This window comes from Oryx dammah, unplaced genomic scaffold (genome assembly GCF_014754425.2).
Source record: "Oryx dammah isolate SB20612 unplaced genomic scaffold, SCBI_Odam_1.1 HiC_scaffold_23, whole genome shotgun sequence".
Taxonomy (NCBI): Eukaryota; Metazoa; Chordata; class Mammalia; order Artiodactyla; family Bovidae; genus Oryx; species Oryx dammah.
In genome coordinates this window covers 61,811,094-61,825,906 of record NW_024070207.1, presented here as the reverse complement: position 1 = coordinate 61,825,906, position 14,813 = coordinate 61,811,094, and the positions used below count along the sequence as shown (strand labels likewise).

The 14,813-nt window shown below is 36.2% G+C and overlaps 1 protein-coding gene across 1 annotated transcript in view; it reads right to left on the bottom strand.

Moving 5' to 3' along the window:
* HDX (highly divergent homeobox) overlaps positions 1-14,813 on the bottom strand; it is a 227,686-nt gene that overhangs the window by 8,031 nt on the left and 204,842 nt on the right. Inside the window, exon 7 of the mRNA XM_040265625.1 lies at positions 12,919-13,002. Coding sequence (XP_040121559.1) covers positions 12,919-13,002 — 84 coding nt within the window. The remainder of the gene's footprint in view (positions 1-12,918; positions 13,003-14,813) is intronic.

The following is a 14,813-nucleotide window of genomic DNA, read 5'->3' as shown; positions in this document are numbered from 1 at the left end:
CAAACAGGTTTCTCAGGAGGCAGGTAAGGTGGTCTGGTATTCCCACCAACATACTACAATAGATTACGTTAAAGAGACTGACAATAGCAAGTGCTGATGAGAAGAATGTGGAGCAATTAAAAGTCTCATATTTTGTTTGTGGGAGGGTAAAGCCATACAGCCACTTTGGGAAATGTCTTGCAGTTTCTTATAAAATTAAATATAGTCTTTCTTACCATTTGACTCAGCAATCCTACTCTTAAGTATTTACCCAAGGACATGAAAATGCCTGTCTACAAAAAGACATACATGAATATTCATAGCAGCTGTATTCATAATAGCCCCAAACTAGATATAACACAAATGTTCATCACCAGATGAATAACAAATTGTGGTCATGTTTACACAATTGTGCCCAATGTCAAAACTAAATGTATGAAAAGGTGAATTTTATTATATGTAAATAATTATATCAAAAACTTTATTAAAAATTATTGGCCAGCTCTCTTGCCAAATAGCTTGAAGATAAGCTATGAGCATCCTCTGCAACTGGAGAACCTGTCTCAAAGAGAATAGCAGGAACTTTAACATCATTTACTCAAAAAGCTGCCTAAAATATATTAAAAATTGTTAATTTCATGGGCATTCCTTTTACAATTGAGAGGATACAGTTGTATTAACCACATTCAATCTATGGACATGTTTACTGCATCAGTTATATCAACTCAATTTAGAACTTATTTGCCCTAATAAAACGGCTTCCTTTTCAGATCATTTAATATCAAGTGAATGATCTGCAAATGATTCAAGCTAAATTCTTTATTTAAAGGCATTCTACAGTAACCTAAATAATAAGTAAACATTATAATAAAATTTCACTTGTTCCTGCTATAATACATTTTACTAATTCTAAACATTTTATTTTATTAGTATTTATTGTCAGAACAACAGTATTAGTAAAGTACTGGTCAGGAAGTCTTTTTGAATACAGGAGATATCTATCTTCATTATCCCAGTGTCTCCTTTGAAGGCACAATTCTATCTGAGCTACACTCACTGTTCACTAGAAACATTTAAAAAACAATTTACATTTGCAAAAGTTAGGAAGCATCTTTTGTTATGCAGACCTCTAATTTCTCCTCAAACTATTATTCCTCTACCTCAGTATTTATGTAATGTTTTAAAACATAAATAGCTTTAAGATAATTTAATATTGCAAACATTTTCTTCTTGGTGCTGTAATTTGCAAGCCTATTAAACACTTCCTAGATTACAGGCAGTGATTTGTGTGACCTTTTAAGATTTGCCTAAGTTAATAGTTTGAGAGGAAGTAGTAAGATAAACCAGAGAGGGCAATGGCACCCCACTCCAGCACTCTTGCCTGGAAAATCCCATGTATGGAGGAGCCTGGTGGGCCTCAGTCCATGGGGTGGCTAAGAGTCGGACACGACTGATCGACTTCACTTTCACTTTTCAATTTCATGCATTAAAGAAGGAAATGGCAACCCACTCCAGTGTTCTTGCCTGGAGAATCTCAGGGACGGGGAAGCCTGGTGGGCTGCTGTCTCTGGGGTCGCACAGAGTCGGACACGACTGAAGCAACTTAGCAGCAGCAGCAGCAGTAAGATAAACATCAGTCACTGATTTCACAAAATAAGACCTAGATAATTTTTCTTATTAAAGTCTTCCCTGTATTTCCACTAAGTTTTGTCAATTATTCTCCAAGATGACTGTAGGAAGCACGCAAGGTTTCACATGGACCAGCTCTTTGATCTTTCTTTGACAAAAGAGGCAAAAATATACAATGGAGAAAAGACAATCTATTTAAAAAGTGGTGCTGGCAGTCATAATGGCTGGAGTCCAAAAGTCAACAAGCAATAAATGGTGGAGAGGGTGTGGAGAAAAGGGAACCCTCTTACACTGTTGGTGGGAATGCAAACCAGTACAGCCACTATGGAGAACAGTGTGGAGATTCCTTAAAAAACTGGAAATAGAACTGCCTTATGACCCAGCAATCCCACTGCCAGGCATACACACTGAAGAAACCAGAATTGAAACAATGAAGAAGGAATCCTTTTGGAAGTGACAGGTGCAACAGATTAAAACCCTGTAGTTAGCACTGACTGCATTGGAAGGGGCCTATAGACCTTGAGAAGAAGTATAAGCTGGAACAAGGAACTATCTGAAACTGAACTGACCCCACACTGCCCTCAACAGCTCCAGAGAAATTCCTAGATATATTTTACTATTATCATTTTTAATATTTTAATTTTTTGTAATTTTTAAGTTCTTTATTACTCCTTTAATTTTCATTTTTACAATATACTATTACCTTGTAAAAAAAGACCCTATTTTTAAAGCTAATTTCATATGTATATTTTTTATAATTTTTGTGAATTTTTTGAAAATGTTGTATTTTTGAGAGTTTAAACTCTACTCTAGATTTTTAATCTTTGCTTTTTGGTATTTGTTATCAATTCTCTACCTTTAAGAATCCAATCTTCAATACTCATTTTCATGTAGGAGTGTGATTACTGGCTTGATTTCTCTCTCCCCTTTTGACTCTCCTCTTTCTCCCCCAGGTAACCTCTATCTCCTCCACCCCTCTTCTCTCCTTAACTCTGTGAATCTCTTTGGGTGTTCTGGGCTGTGGAGAACACTTAGGTAACTGCTCATTGGCTAGATTGGTCTTTCTCCTTTTGACTCCCCCTCCTCTACTCCTGGTCACCTCTGTCTCCTTCCTCCCTCTTCTCTTCTCTATGGAACTCTGTGAACCTCTCAGAGTATTCCAGACTTTGAAGAGCAAATAGGGAATTGATTACTGGCTAGATTGCTCTCTCCCCTTTTGATTCCCCCTCTTCTCCTGGTCATCTCTATCTCCCTCCTCCCACTTCTCTTCTCCATGTAACTCTGTGAACCTTTCTAGGTGTCCCTCACTGTGGAGAATCGTTTCACCATTAACCTAGATGTTCTATCATTGTTGCTGTATGGATGGATAAGTCTTAAGGCTACTGTAAGAACAAGACTGAAAGTCAGAGGCAGGAGGATTAAATCCAAAACTTGAGAACATCAGGAAATGCCTGACTCCGGGGAAGATTAATCGACAAGAACTCATCCAAAAGTCTCCATACCTGCACTGAAACCAAGCTTCACCCAAGAGCAAAAAAGTTTCAGAGCAAGACATACCAAGCTAATTCTCCAACAACTCAGGAACATAATCCTGAGCCTTAAAATACAGGCGGTCAGAAGTCTCATCAAACCCATAGACACCTTAAAACTCACTACTAGACACTTCATTGCACTACAGAGAGAAGAGATCCAGCTCTACCCATCAGAACACTGACACAAGCTTCCCTAACCAGGAAACCTTGAAAGCCACTCGTCCAACCCCACCAACAGGGAAGAAACTCCACAATAAAGAGGAACCACAAACTTCCAGGTTACAAAAAGGGGACACAAAAGACAGCAATCTAAAAAAAAATGAAAAGGCAGAGAAATATTCAGCAGGTAAAGGAACATGATAAATGTCCACCAAACCAAACAAAAGAGGAGATAGTCTATCTGAAAGAAAATTCAGAATAACGATAGTAAAAATGATCAAAAATCTTGAAAACAAATTGGAGTTACAGATAACTAATCTGGAGACAAACATTGAGAAGATGCAAGAAACAATTAACAAGGACCTAGAAGAAATAAAAAAGAGTCAACCAATAATGAATAATACAAAAACTGAGATTAAAAACACTCTGGAGGGGCCAACAGTAGAATAACTGAGGGAGAAGATAGGATAAGTGAGGTGGAAGATAGAATGGTGGAAATAAATGAAGCAGAGAGCAAAAAAAGAAAAAATAAAGAATTAAAAGAAATGAGGACAACCTCAGAGACCTCTGGAATAATGTTAAATGCACCAACATTCGAATCATAGGAGTCCCAGAAGAAGAAGACAAAAAGAAAGGCCATGAGAAAAATACTTGAGATAATAGTTGAAAACGTCCCTAAAATGGGGAAGGAAATACCCACCCAAGTTCAAGAAACCCAGAGAGCCACAAACAGGAAAATCCAAGGCAAAACACCCCAAGACACATATTAATCAAATGAATGAAGATCAAACGCAAATAACAAATATTAAAAGCAGCAAGGGAAAAACAACAAATAACACACAAGGGGATTCCCATAAGGATAACAGCTAGTCTTTCAATAGAAACTCTTCAAGCCAGAAGGGAATGGCAGGACATACTTAAAGTGTTGAAAGAGTAAAACCTACAAGCCAGATTACTGAACTCAGCAAGGATCTCATTAAAATATGAAGGAGAAATCAAAAGCTTTACAGACAAGCAAAACCTGGGAGAATTCAGCACTCCCAAACTAGCTCTTCAACAAATGCTAAAGGATCTTCTCTAGACAGGAAGCACAGAAAGAGTGTATAAACTCGAACCCAAAACAACAAAGTATATGGCAATGGGATCATACTTATCAATAATTACCTAAAATGTAAATGGGTTGAATGCCCCAACCAAAAGACAAAGTCTGGCTGAATGTATACAAAAACAAGACCCCTATATATGTTATCTACAAGAGACCCACCTCAAAACAAGGGACACATACAGACTGAAAGTGAAGGGCTGGAAGAATATATTTCATACAAATGGGGACCAAAAGACAGCAGAAGTAGCAATACTCATATCAGATAAAATAGACTTTGAAATAAAGCCCATAAAAAGAGACAAAGAAAGACACTACATCATGGTCAAAGGATCAATCCATGAAGAAGATATAACTATTACAAATATATATGCTCCCAACATAGGAGCATCACAATATGTAAGGCAAATGCTAACAAGTATGAAAGGAAAAATTAACAGTAGCACAATAATAATGGGAGACTTTAATACCCTACTCACACCTATGGATAGATGAACTAAACAGAAAATTAACAAGGAAATACAAACTTCAAGTGATACAATGGACCAGATAGTCCTAATTGATATCTATAAGACATTTCACCACAAAACAATGAATTTCACCTTTTTCTCAAGTCTACATGGAACATTCTCCAGGACAGATCACATCCTGGGACATAAATCTAGCCTTAGTAAAATAAAAAAAAAAAAAAAACTGAAATCATTCCAAGCATCTTTTCTAATCACAAAGCAGTGAGATTAGATATCAATCACAGGAAAAAAAAACTATTAAAAATACAAACATATGGAGGCTAAAAAACACACTTCTGAATAACCAACAAATCACAGAAGAAATAAAAAAAAAAGCAAATCAAAATATGCATAGAAATGAATGGAAATGAAAACAGAACAACCTTTGGGATTCAGTAAAAGCAGTGCTAAGGGGAAGGTTCATAGCACTACAAGCCTACTTCAAGAAACAGGAGAGAAATCAAATAAATAACCTAACTCGACACCTAAAACAACTAGAAAAAGAAGAATGAAGAACCCCAGGGTTAGTAGAAGGAAAGAAATCATAAATATTAGGGCAGAAATAAATATAAAAGGAACAAAGGAGACCATAGCAAAAATCAACAAAGCTAAAAGCTGGTTCTTTGAGAAGATAAATAAAATAGACAAGCCATTAGCCAGACTCATCAAGAAACAAAGGGAAAATAATGTAATCAATAAAATTAGAAATGAAAATGGAGAAATCACAAAGACAACATAGAAATACAAAGGATCATAAGAGACTACTATCAACAACTATATCCCAATAAAATGGATAACTTTGAAGAAATGGAGAAATTCTTAGAAAGTATAACTTTCCAAAACTGAACCAGGAAGGAAAGAAAATCTTAAGAGACCCATCATAAGCACAGAAATTGAAACTATAATAAGAAATCTTCCAACAAACAAAAGCCCAGGACCAGATTGTTTCACAGGAGAATTCTACCAAAAACTTAGCGAAGAGCTAAAACCTATCCTACTCAAACTTTTCCAGGAAATTGCAGAAGATGGTAACCTTCCAAACTCATTCTATGAGGCCACCATCACCCTGATACCAAAACCGGACAAAGATGCCACAAAAAGAGAAAACTACAAGCCAATATAACTGATGAACATAGATGCAAAAGTCTTCACCAAAATTCTAGCAAACAGAATCCAACAACATATTAAGAAGATCATATGTCATGACCAAGTGGGCTTTTTCCCAGGGATGCAAGGATTATTAAATATTGCAACACAATCAATGTGATACACCACATTAACAAATTAAATTAGAAAAACCATATGATTATCTTATTAGATGCAGAGAAAGCCTGTGACAAAATTCAACATTCAACATTCATTTATGATAAAAATCCTCCAGAAAGAATATACCTCAACATAATAAAAGTCATATATGATAAACCCACAGCAAACATTATCCTCAATGGTGAAAAACTGAAAGCATTTCCTGTAAGTCAGGAACAAGACAAGGATACCCACTTGCCAGGAGCCAGTGTGAGGAATCCCGCCTGTGGCAAAGGTCATGAGGAAGGAGGCCTGACAAAATGCAAAGGCAGGGATCAGGCTTCAGGGGTTCCCCCTGGAATTTCCTGAGCATCTAACCCCAAAATCAGAGTCTGCCTACATTACTATATTATGCTTTTCACCTACTCTTCTGACATTAACAGGGGGCTGTCCCCCCACCACCTTTTTTTAGGGAAAAGTTAATTTAGAGCTTTTAGATAATAAGTCTCCTGGGCATAATAAGAGTGTTTCAATCCAAAAACCCCTCTGATGGGTCTCTAACTTGCCTTACCCGGACTTTTACAACTATACATGTGATTGTTTACAGCCCCCCAACTGTGAGAGGCACGGAAAGCCTAAAACATAAAGCCTTTCAAAGAGTTAAAAGTTATGAGAGTAGCGCTGGTGTAAGATTTCACTGTTGAGCCAATGCTTGTTGCTAAGTTCCCATATCTCTTATCCACTGTGCACCTGAGAGCACATTCATTAACATAGAATGTAAGAAAAAACAAGTGTAGCCTTGAAACTGACCACATCAGACTTTTGAGCTAATTGGTTCTTTCTTTGCTGTAACTTACTGCACCTTTGCTTCGTGAAAATGTAACTTTGTTTGATACTTTCTGAGGCTGACATAGATTAGAAATATAAAGAAAAAACACTTCAAAGGAAAATAAGTTTTCTGGTTGAGCAGCCTTTATCAAAAGAGGGTCTTAAAATGTTTCACAGGCTTCCAAGTCCAGAAGATAATGTACACAACATCATTTGTGGGAGAGGTATAAAAGTCCTTTTAAAAAATAAAGTTATTGGGGCCTCGCTCACCGAAGCAGCTTGGTCTCCCCGTGTCTTTTTTATTTTCTGGCTGAATTCCCATCTGGGGCGTGGAGGATCAACATGTCTACTTACTTGCCCTGGCTTCTAAGACCCACGAGAAAGGGAGCCCAAGGTGGGGCACCCTCCACTATTCAAACGGGCGCCGGTGGCCTAACATAGATGGTGCAAACTTCTTGTCTCGAGGTTTTATTAGTTCTCCATGTAAACCAAGTTATTCAGCTTCTTTTCTCCACTAATTTTCCTACTACACTATTCTTTCTTAATCTAATCTTATATTACTAATTAAATAAATCTCTCTTCGCCAACTCTGTCCACCCTTCGAATTCCCTGGATCTACCGGGGCTGGACCCCGGCACCCACTCTCACCACTACTATTCAACATAGTTTTGGAAGTTTTAGCCACAGTGATCAGAGAAGAAAAAGAAATAAATGGAATCAAGATTGGAAAAGAAATAAAACTGTCTGTTTGCAGATGACATGATCCTCTACATAGAAAACCCTAAAGACTCCACCAGAAAATTACTAAAGCTAATCAATGAATATAGTAAAGTTGCAGGATATAAAACTAACACTCAAAACTCCATTGCATTCCTATACACTAACAATGAGAATACAGAAAGAAATTAAGGAAACAATTCCATTCACCATTGCAATGAAAAGAATAAAATAATTAGGAATAAATCTACTAAAGAAATAAAAAACCTGTGTATAGAAAACTATAAAACACTAATGAAAGAAATCAAAGCTGATACAAAAAGATAGAGTAATATTCCATGTTCATGGATTGGAAGAATCAATATAGTGAAAATGACTATACCACCCCAAAGCAATCTATAGATTCAATGTAATCCCTATCAAGCTACCAACGGTATTTTTCACAGAGCTAAAACAAAGAATTTCATAATTTGTATGGAAATACAAAAAACCTTGAATAGCCAAAGCAATCTTGAGAAAGAAGAATGAAACTGGAGAATCAACCTGCCAGACATCAGGTTGTACTGCAAAGCTACCATCATCAAGACAGTATGGTACTAGCACAGATAGAAATATAGATCAATGGAACAAAATAGAAAGCCCAGAGATAAATCCACACACCTATGGTCACCTTATCTTTGACAAAGGAGGCAAGAATATACAATGGATAAAAGACAGTCTCTTCAACAAGTGGTGCTGGGAAAACTGGTCAACCACTTGTAAAAAATGAAATTAGAACACTTTTAACACCATACACAAAGATAAACTGAAAATGCATTAAAGATCTAAGTGTAAGACCAGATCTAAACTACAAAATTCCTAGAGGTAAACATAGGAAAAACACCCTCTTATGTAAATCATAGCAGGATCCTCTATGAGACACCTCCCAGAGTAATGGAAATAAAAGCAGAAATAAACAAATGGGACCTAATTAAACTTAAATTTTTTTGCACAACAATGGAAACTATAAGCAAGGTGAAAAGACAGCCTTCAAAATGGGAGAAAATATTAGCAAATGAAGCAACTGACAAAGAATTAATCTTAAAAATATACAAGCAGCTCCTGCAGCTCAATTCCAGAAAAATAAGAGACCCAAACAAAAAATTAGACCCAAAAGAACTACACAGTAGACCCAAAGAACTACACAGACATTTCTCTAAAGAAGACATACAGATGGCTAACAAATGCATGAAAAGATGCTCAATATCGCCCATTATCAGATAAATGCAAACCAAACCACAATAAGGTACCATCTCACCCCAGTCAGAATGGCTGATATCAAAAATCTACCAACAATAAATGCTGGAGAGGGTGCAGAGAAAAGGAATGCTCTTACACTGTTGATGGAAATGCAAACTAGTACAGCCACTATGGAGAACATTGTGGAGATTCCTTAAAAAACTGGAAATAGAAGTGCAACTGTACCCAGCAATCCCACTGCTGGACATACACACGGAGGAAACCAGAATTAAAAGAGACAGGTTGCAAAGTAATTAACCTCCAATTAAAATAAATTTACAAAAAAAAAAAAGAAAGAGACATGTGTACCCCCAATGTTCATCGCAACACTGTTTACAATAGCCAGGACATGTAAGCAACCTAGATGTTCATTGGCAGATGAATGGATAAGAAAGCTGTGGTACATATACACAATGAAATATTACTCAGCTATTAAAAATAATGCTTTTGAATCAGTTCTAATGAGATGGATGAAACTGGAGCCTATTATACAGAGTGAAGTAAGTCAGAAAGAAAAACAGCATACTAATGCATATATATGGAATTTAGAAAGATGGTATTGATGACCCTATATGCAAGACAGCAAAAGAGACACAGATGTAAAGAAAAGACTTTTGGACTCTGTGGGAGAATGTGAGGGTGGGATGATTTGAGAAAATAGCATTGAAACTTGCATATTATTATATGTGAAATAGATCGCCAGTCCAGGTTCGATGCATGAGACAGGGTGCTCAGGGCTGGTGCACTGGGATGACCCTGAGGGAAGGGATGGGGGACACATGTACACCCATGGCTGATTCATGTGAGTGTATGGCAAAACCCACCACAATATGGTAAAGTAATTAGCCTCCAATTAAAATAAATAAAAATTTAAAAACAAAACAAAACCACAACGAGGTACCATCTCATGCAGGTGAGAATGGCTATCATCACAAAGTCTACAAACAATAGATGCTGTAGAGTAAGGAGAAAAGGGAAACTTTTTACAATGTTGGTAGGAATGCAAACTAGTACAGCCACTATAGAGAACAGTGTGGAGATTCCTTTAAAAAAACTGGAAATAGAACTGCCATATGACCCAGCAATCCCACAGCTGGGCATATATACCAAGGAAACCAGAATCGGAAGAGACACATGTACCCCAATGTTCATTGTAGCACTGTTTACAATAGCTAGGACATGGAAGCAATCTAGATGTCTATTGGCAGATGAATGGATAAGAAAGCTGTGCTATATATACACAATGGAATATTATTCAATTATTAAAAAGAATGCATTTGAATCAGTTCTAATGAGGTGGATGAAACTGGAGCCGATTATACAGAGTGATGTAAGCCAGAAAGAGTAACACCAATACAGTATATAAATGCATATATATGGAATTTAGAAAGATGTATTGACGACCGTATATGCAAGACAGAAAAAAGACAAACATGTAAAACACAGACTTTTGGACTCTGTGGGAGATGGTGAAGGTGGGACAGTATGAGAAAATAGCATTGAAACACGTGTATTACCAAATGCAAAATAGATGACCAGTGCAAGTTTGATGCATGAAGCAGGGCACTCAAAGCTGGTGCTCTGGGACAACCCAGAGGGCTGGTGTGGGGTGAGAGGCGGGAGGAGGGTTCAGGATGGTGGGACACATGTACACCCATGAGTGATTCATGTAGATGTATGGCAAAAACCACCACAATATTGTAAAATGATTAGGCTCCAATTAAAATAAATAAATTAATGTTTTTAAAATGGCAGCTAAACCTGAGGTGTTATGACATAGCTAAACATACCTGAGAAACTCAGCTCATTCACTTGTCTCACAAGCATTTCAGATTAGTTAGAACTCCTAGTAATATGGATTCCTGGCAAATATCTCAATCAGAAACTCAACTATGACAACACTGAATATTGATGGTTGTATAGTAGTAATTTCCAAATGCAAATATAAAACACTTGTGTATTAAATCAACACTTGTGCAATAATGTTAAATATATTTCCAAAGAAAACTAATTTATTCTAGGAACTTGTTATTGGATATCTATGACTTAGGAACTAGATCAGGTAACACATACATGAATAAGATATGTATCTGACTTCAAGAAACTTATGGTGAATATATTCAAGAAACCAACAAAGTGATTATGAACCCTAAAGAAAGGAGACTAGCATGTGTAAGCAAATAGAATAAAATGACGTTCTTTGAAGGAAGATCAAATTTCCAAACTGGTAAGAGTATTTTAAATCAACGTACTGAAATCAGCAATGAGAACTGCTATATGAGGTTTCAATTATAGTTATTTCAGAATTAAAGTGACAAAATTCACTGATGAAGTGAACTGAAATATCTTGAATAATGATTATAGAGAGACATATTTTCTATATAGGTGCTAATTTTTGAGAGTTAAATAAGTTTGTATTGAATGATGATGTGTTATAAAAGGTATCTTAATAAGGGAACAAAAAAACCCTTGTTCCTAAAGCATTCACCAAAGTTGAAAACACTGAATCTTTAAATGTCCTTTAGAATTCAATGAAAATGATAACTGACATTTCTGGACTGGATACTCTGGCTTGCTAATGTCTTCAGCTTCAAACCTTTCAAGTGAGCTGGTACCCCAGTGGGAAAAGGTCCTGGAAAGAATCCTGAGTTCTGGGACCAGTCCTATCTGACCTGTTTGAGAGTATTAAGTGGAGTACACTTAATAGCTGTGCAACCCAGTCCTCTAATCTGTAGTTTCCATAGCCTGTGCCAAGTGATGGCTTTCAAAGCCATTTAAACCCTGAACTGGACATTTATAAATGTTATATGACCATGAAGGAGAGATTAGAATGATCTCTTGTACTTCAAAACAAACAACCTTATATTTGTTAAAATATAGTTTAAATACAGGATTATGTTTTTTGACCATTTAGGAAATAAATTTCAAAAAATAATTCCCTTCTGTGTTTACAATGTTCAATATTTTAAAGTCTGACATGTCATGAACAGTTGAAAAACAGAATCTGTTGAATTACATAGCTTTCAATTATAGTAAAACTGAAAAGGTTAATGACAGCTGCTGTCTTTCTGATTAAATCTTATCTTTTGTTAACATTTTAAGATTACTCTTCTCTATGAAAAAAATGAATCTATGGTCAAAATTTCAGAAAATCCCAAAGTTATCTAGTAAGATAGGACATGGATTAACAAAGGGACAACAATTAAACATCTATGAAAAAAAAAATAAACATCTATGAAAAACACATTGACATCTAGACTGATAGCTTACATAAAAAATTTTTAAAAACCAAAATTATGTATGGCATGCTGTCAAAGTAAGTCTTTCATTTTAGTAACAAGTGACATTAAGAAAAGGTCATCTGTATTCATATTCATTCAGTATTTGCCATGGGGATTGTTTTTAAACTTCTTCTAAAACAGGTATATTATTATATTAAAAAAAAAAACTTCAGAAATTGAAATTCAAGATAAAATTAGCAAGGAACACTAGAAAATACTTCCTTTATAATCTTTTAAAAATGAACATGGGCTTTAAAAAAAGTATTGTCATAAATTTCACATTAACCACCACTATGCCTCATCTTGCAATGCAGCATCAGTACTTACTGCTGCTCAGCAAACTGATCTTAAAACCATAACCACTAAACTGACCAGCATTAATTAAAATGCCCAGCACCATGATCGATATCCAGGTGCCTGAGAGAGTCAATGCAGAGCCCCAGGATGCTTAATTTGTCAAATGGAAAATGGAAGTGAAAAAAACTGGTACATAGGTACTGTAAAAGTCTACCTCTTTTAATCAGTCAGTTCAGTTCAGTCTCTCAGTCATGTCTGAATCTTTCCAACCCCATGGACTGCAGCATGCCAGGCTTCCTGTCCATCACCAACCTCTTTTAATACCTTCTCTTAAAAAATTAAGGATCTGAAATTACTTTTACCTTATAATCCAAGAAAGAATTCACTTGCTCTACTTCAGAATTACTTATCATATCACTTTCTTCATCATCAATAATTTCTATTTTCTGTAACACAAGTAGAGAAGTTTTCATAAATATATATCTTATTATCCCCATTACACTCAATAATGTAGAGAGCATATCATTCAATGTTCAATTTTAACAATGGGGTTTTCTCATCTATGTTATCAAGAGTAAATTCTAACTGACTGGCTCCTCAGCTTTACACCTAGTATGTGTCTGAGCCACCTCCTTTAGTAATAGAAAATTATTGTAATATAATTTAAAATAGAAAAAACAATTTCATAATATCCTTGAAAAAAATAAGCAATCAAACTCTTCTTAAATAGTGCCCTTCAGGAACAGGGAATTTGTTTTCTGTAAAGGTAGTCTAAAAATTTAATTGGCTGGCAGAACTTTCTTCTTTACAGTTTCATATTTCTCTTTGCAACTTGTAATGTAAAATATCAACAAATGACATGCATTGCAAAGTCAAATATAGTTTTTTTTTTTTCAAAAATATCCACTTATTCACAGCACTCCATTAGTGAAATAATTGAAAGCAGACTTTTATAATGTAATAGTGATAAGAGTATGGTCATTCGTTTCCTTCACCGGATAGCAAATGAGAAGAGAGAGAGAGCAAGAACAAGAGAAACACTAAACTGCCCTTCAGCTCAGTTGCTCAGTCATGTCCAACTATTTGCAACCCTGTGGACTGCAGCATACCAGGCTTCCCTGTCCATCACCAACACCTGGAGCTTGCTCAAATTCATGTCCATCAAGTCAGTGATGCCATCCAAACATCTCCTCCTCTGTCGTACCCTTCTCATCCTGCCTTCAATCTTTCCCAGAATCAGGGACTTTTCCAATGAGTCAGTTCTTTTTTTCAAGTGGCCAAAATTTTGGATAATCATCTTTAGCATCAGCCCTTCCAAAGAATATTCAGGATGGACTGATTTCCTTTAGAACTGACTGGTAAAACCTCCTTACAGTGTAAGGGACTCTCAAGAGTCTTCTCCAACACCACAGTTCAAAGGCATCAATTCTTTGGCATTCAGCTTTCTTTATAGTCCAACTATCAGATCCATACATGACTACTGGAAAAAACATAGCTTTGACTAGACAGACCTTCGTCGGTAAAGTAATGCCTCTGATTTTTATATACTGTCTAATTTGGTCATTGCTTTTCTTCCAAGAAGCAAGTGCCTTTTAATTTCACGGCTACAGTCACCATGTGCAGTGATTTTGGAGCCCCCCCAAAATAAAGTCTCTCACTTTTTCCATTATTTCCCCATCTATTTTCCATGAAGTGATGGGACCAGAAGCCAAGACCTCAGTTTTTTGAGCTTTAAGACAACTTTTTCACTCTCCTCTTTCACTTTCATCAAGAAGTTCTTTAGTTCTTCACTTTCTGCTGTAAGGGTGGTGTTATCTGCCTATCTGAGGTTATTTATATTTCTCCCAGCAATCTTGATTCCACCTTGTGCTTCCTCCAGCCCAGCATTTCATATGAGGTACTCTGCATATAAGTTAAATAAGCAGGGTGACAATATACAGCCTTGACATACTCCTTTCCCAAATTGGAACCAGTGTTGTTCCATCTCTCTTTCTAACTGTTGCTTCTTGACCGGCATACAAATTCTTTATAAGGTAGGTCAGGTTGCCTAGTATTCCCATTTCTTGAAGAATTTTCCACAGTTTATTGTGATCCACACAGTCAAAGGCTTTGGCATAGTCAATGAAGCAGATATTTTTCTGGAATTCTCTTGCTTTTTTGATGATCCAATGGATGTTGGCAATTTGATCTCTGGTTCCTCTGCCTTTTTGAAACCAGCTTGAATTCTGGAAGTTCATGGTTCACATACTATTGAAGC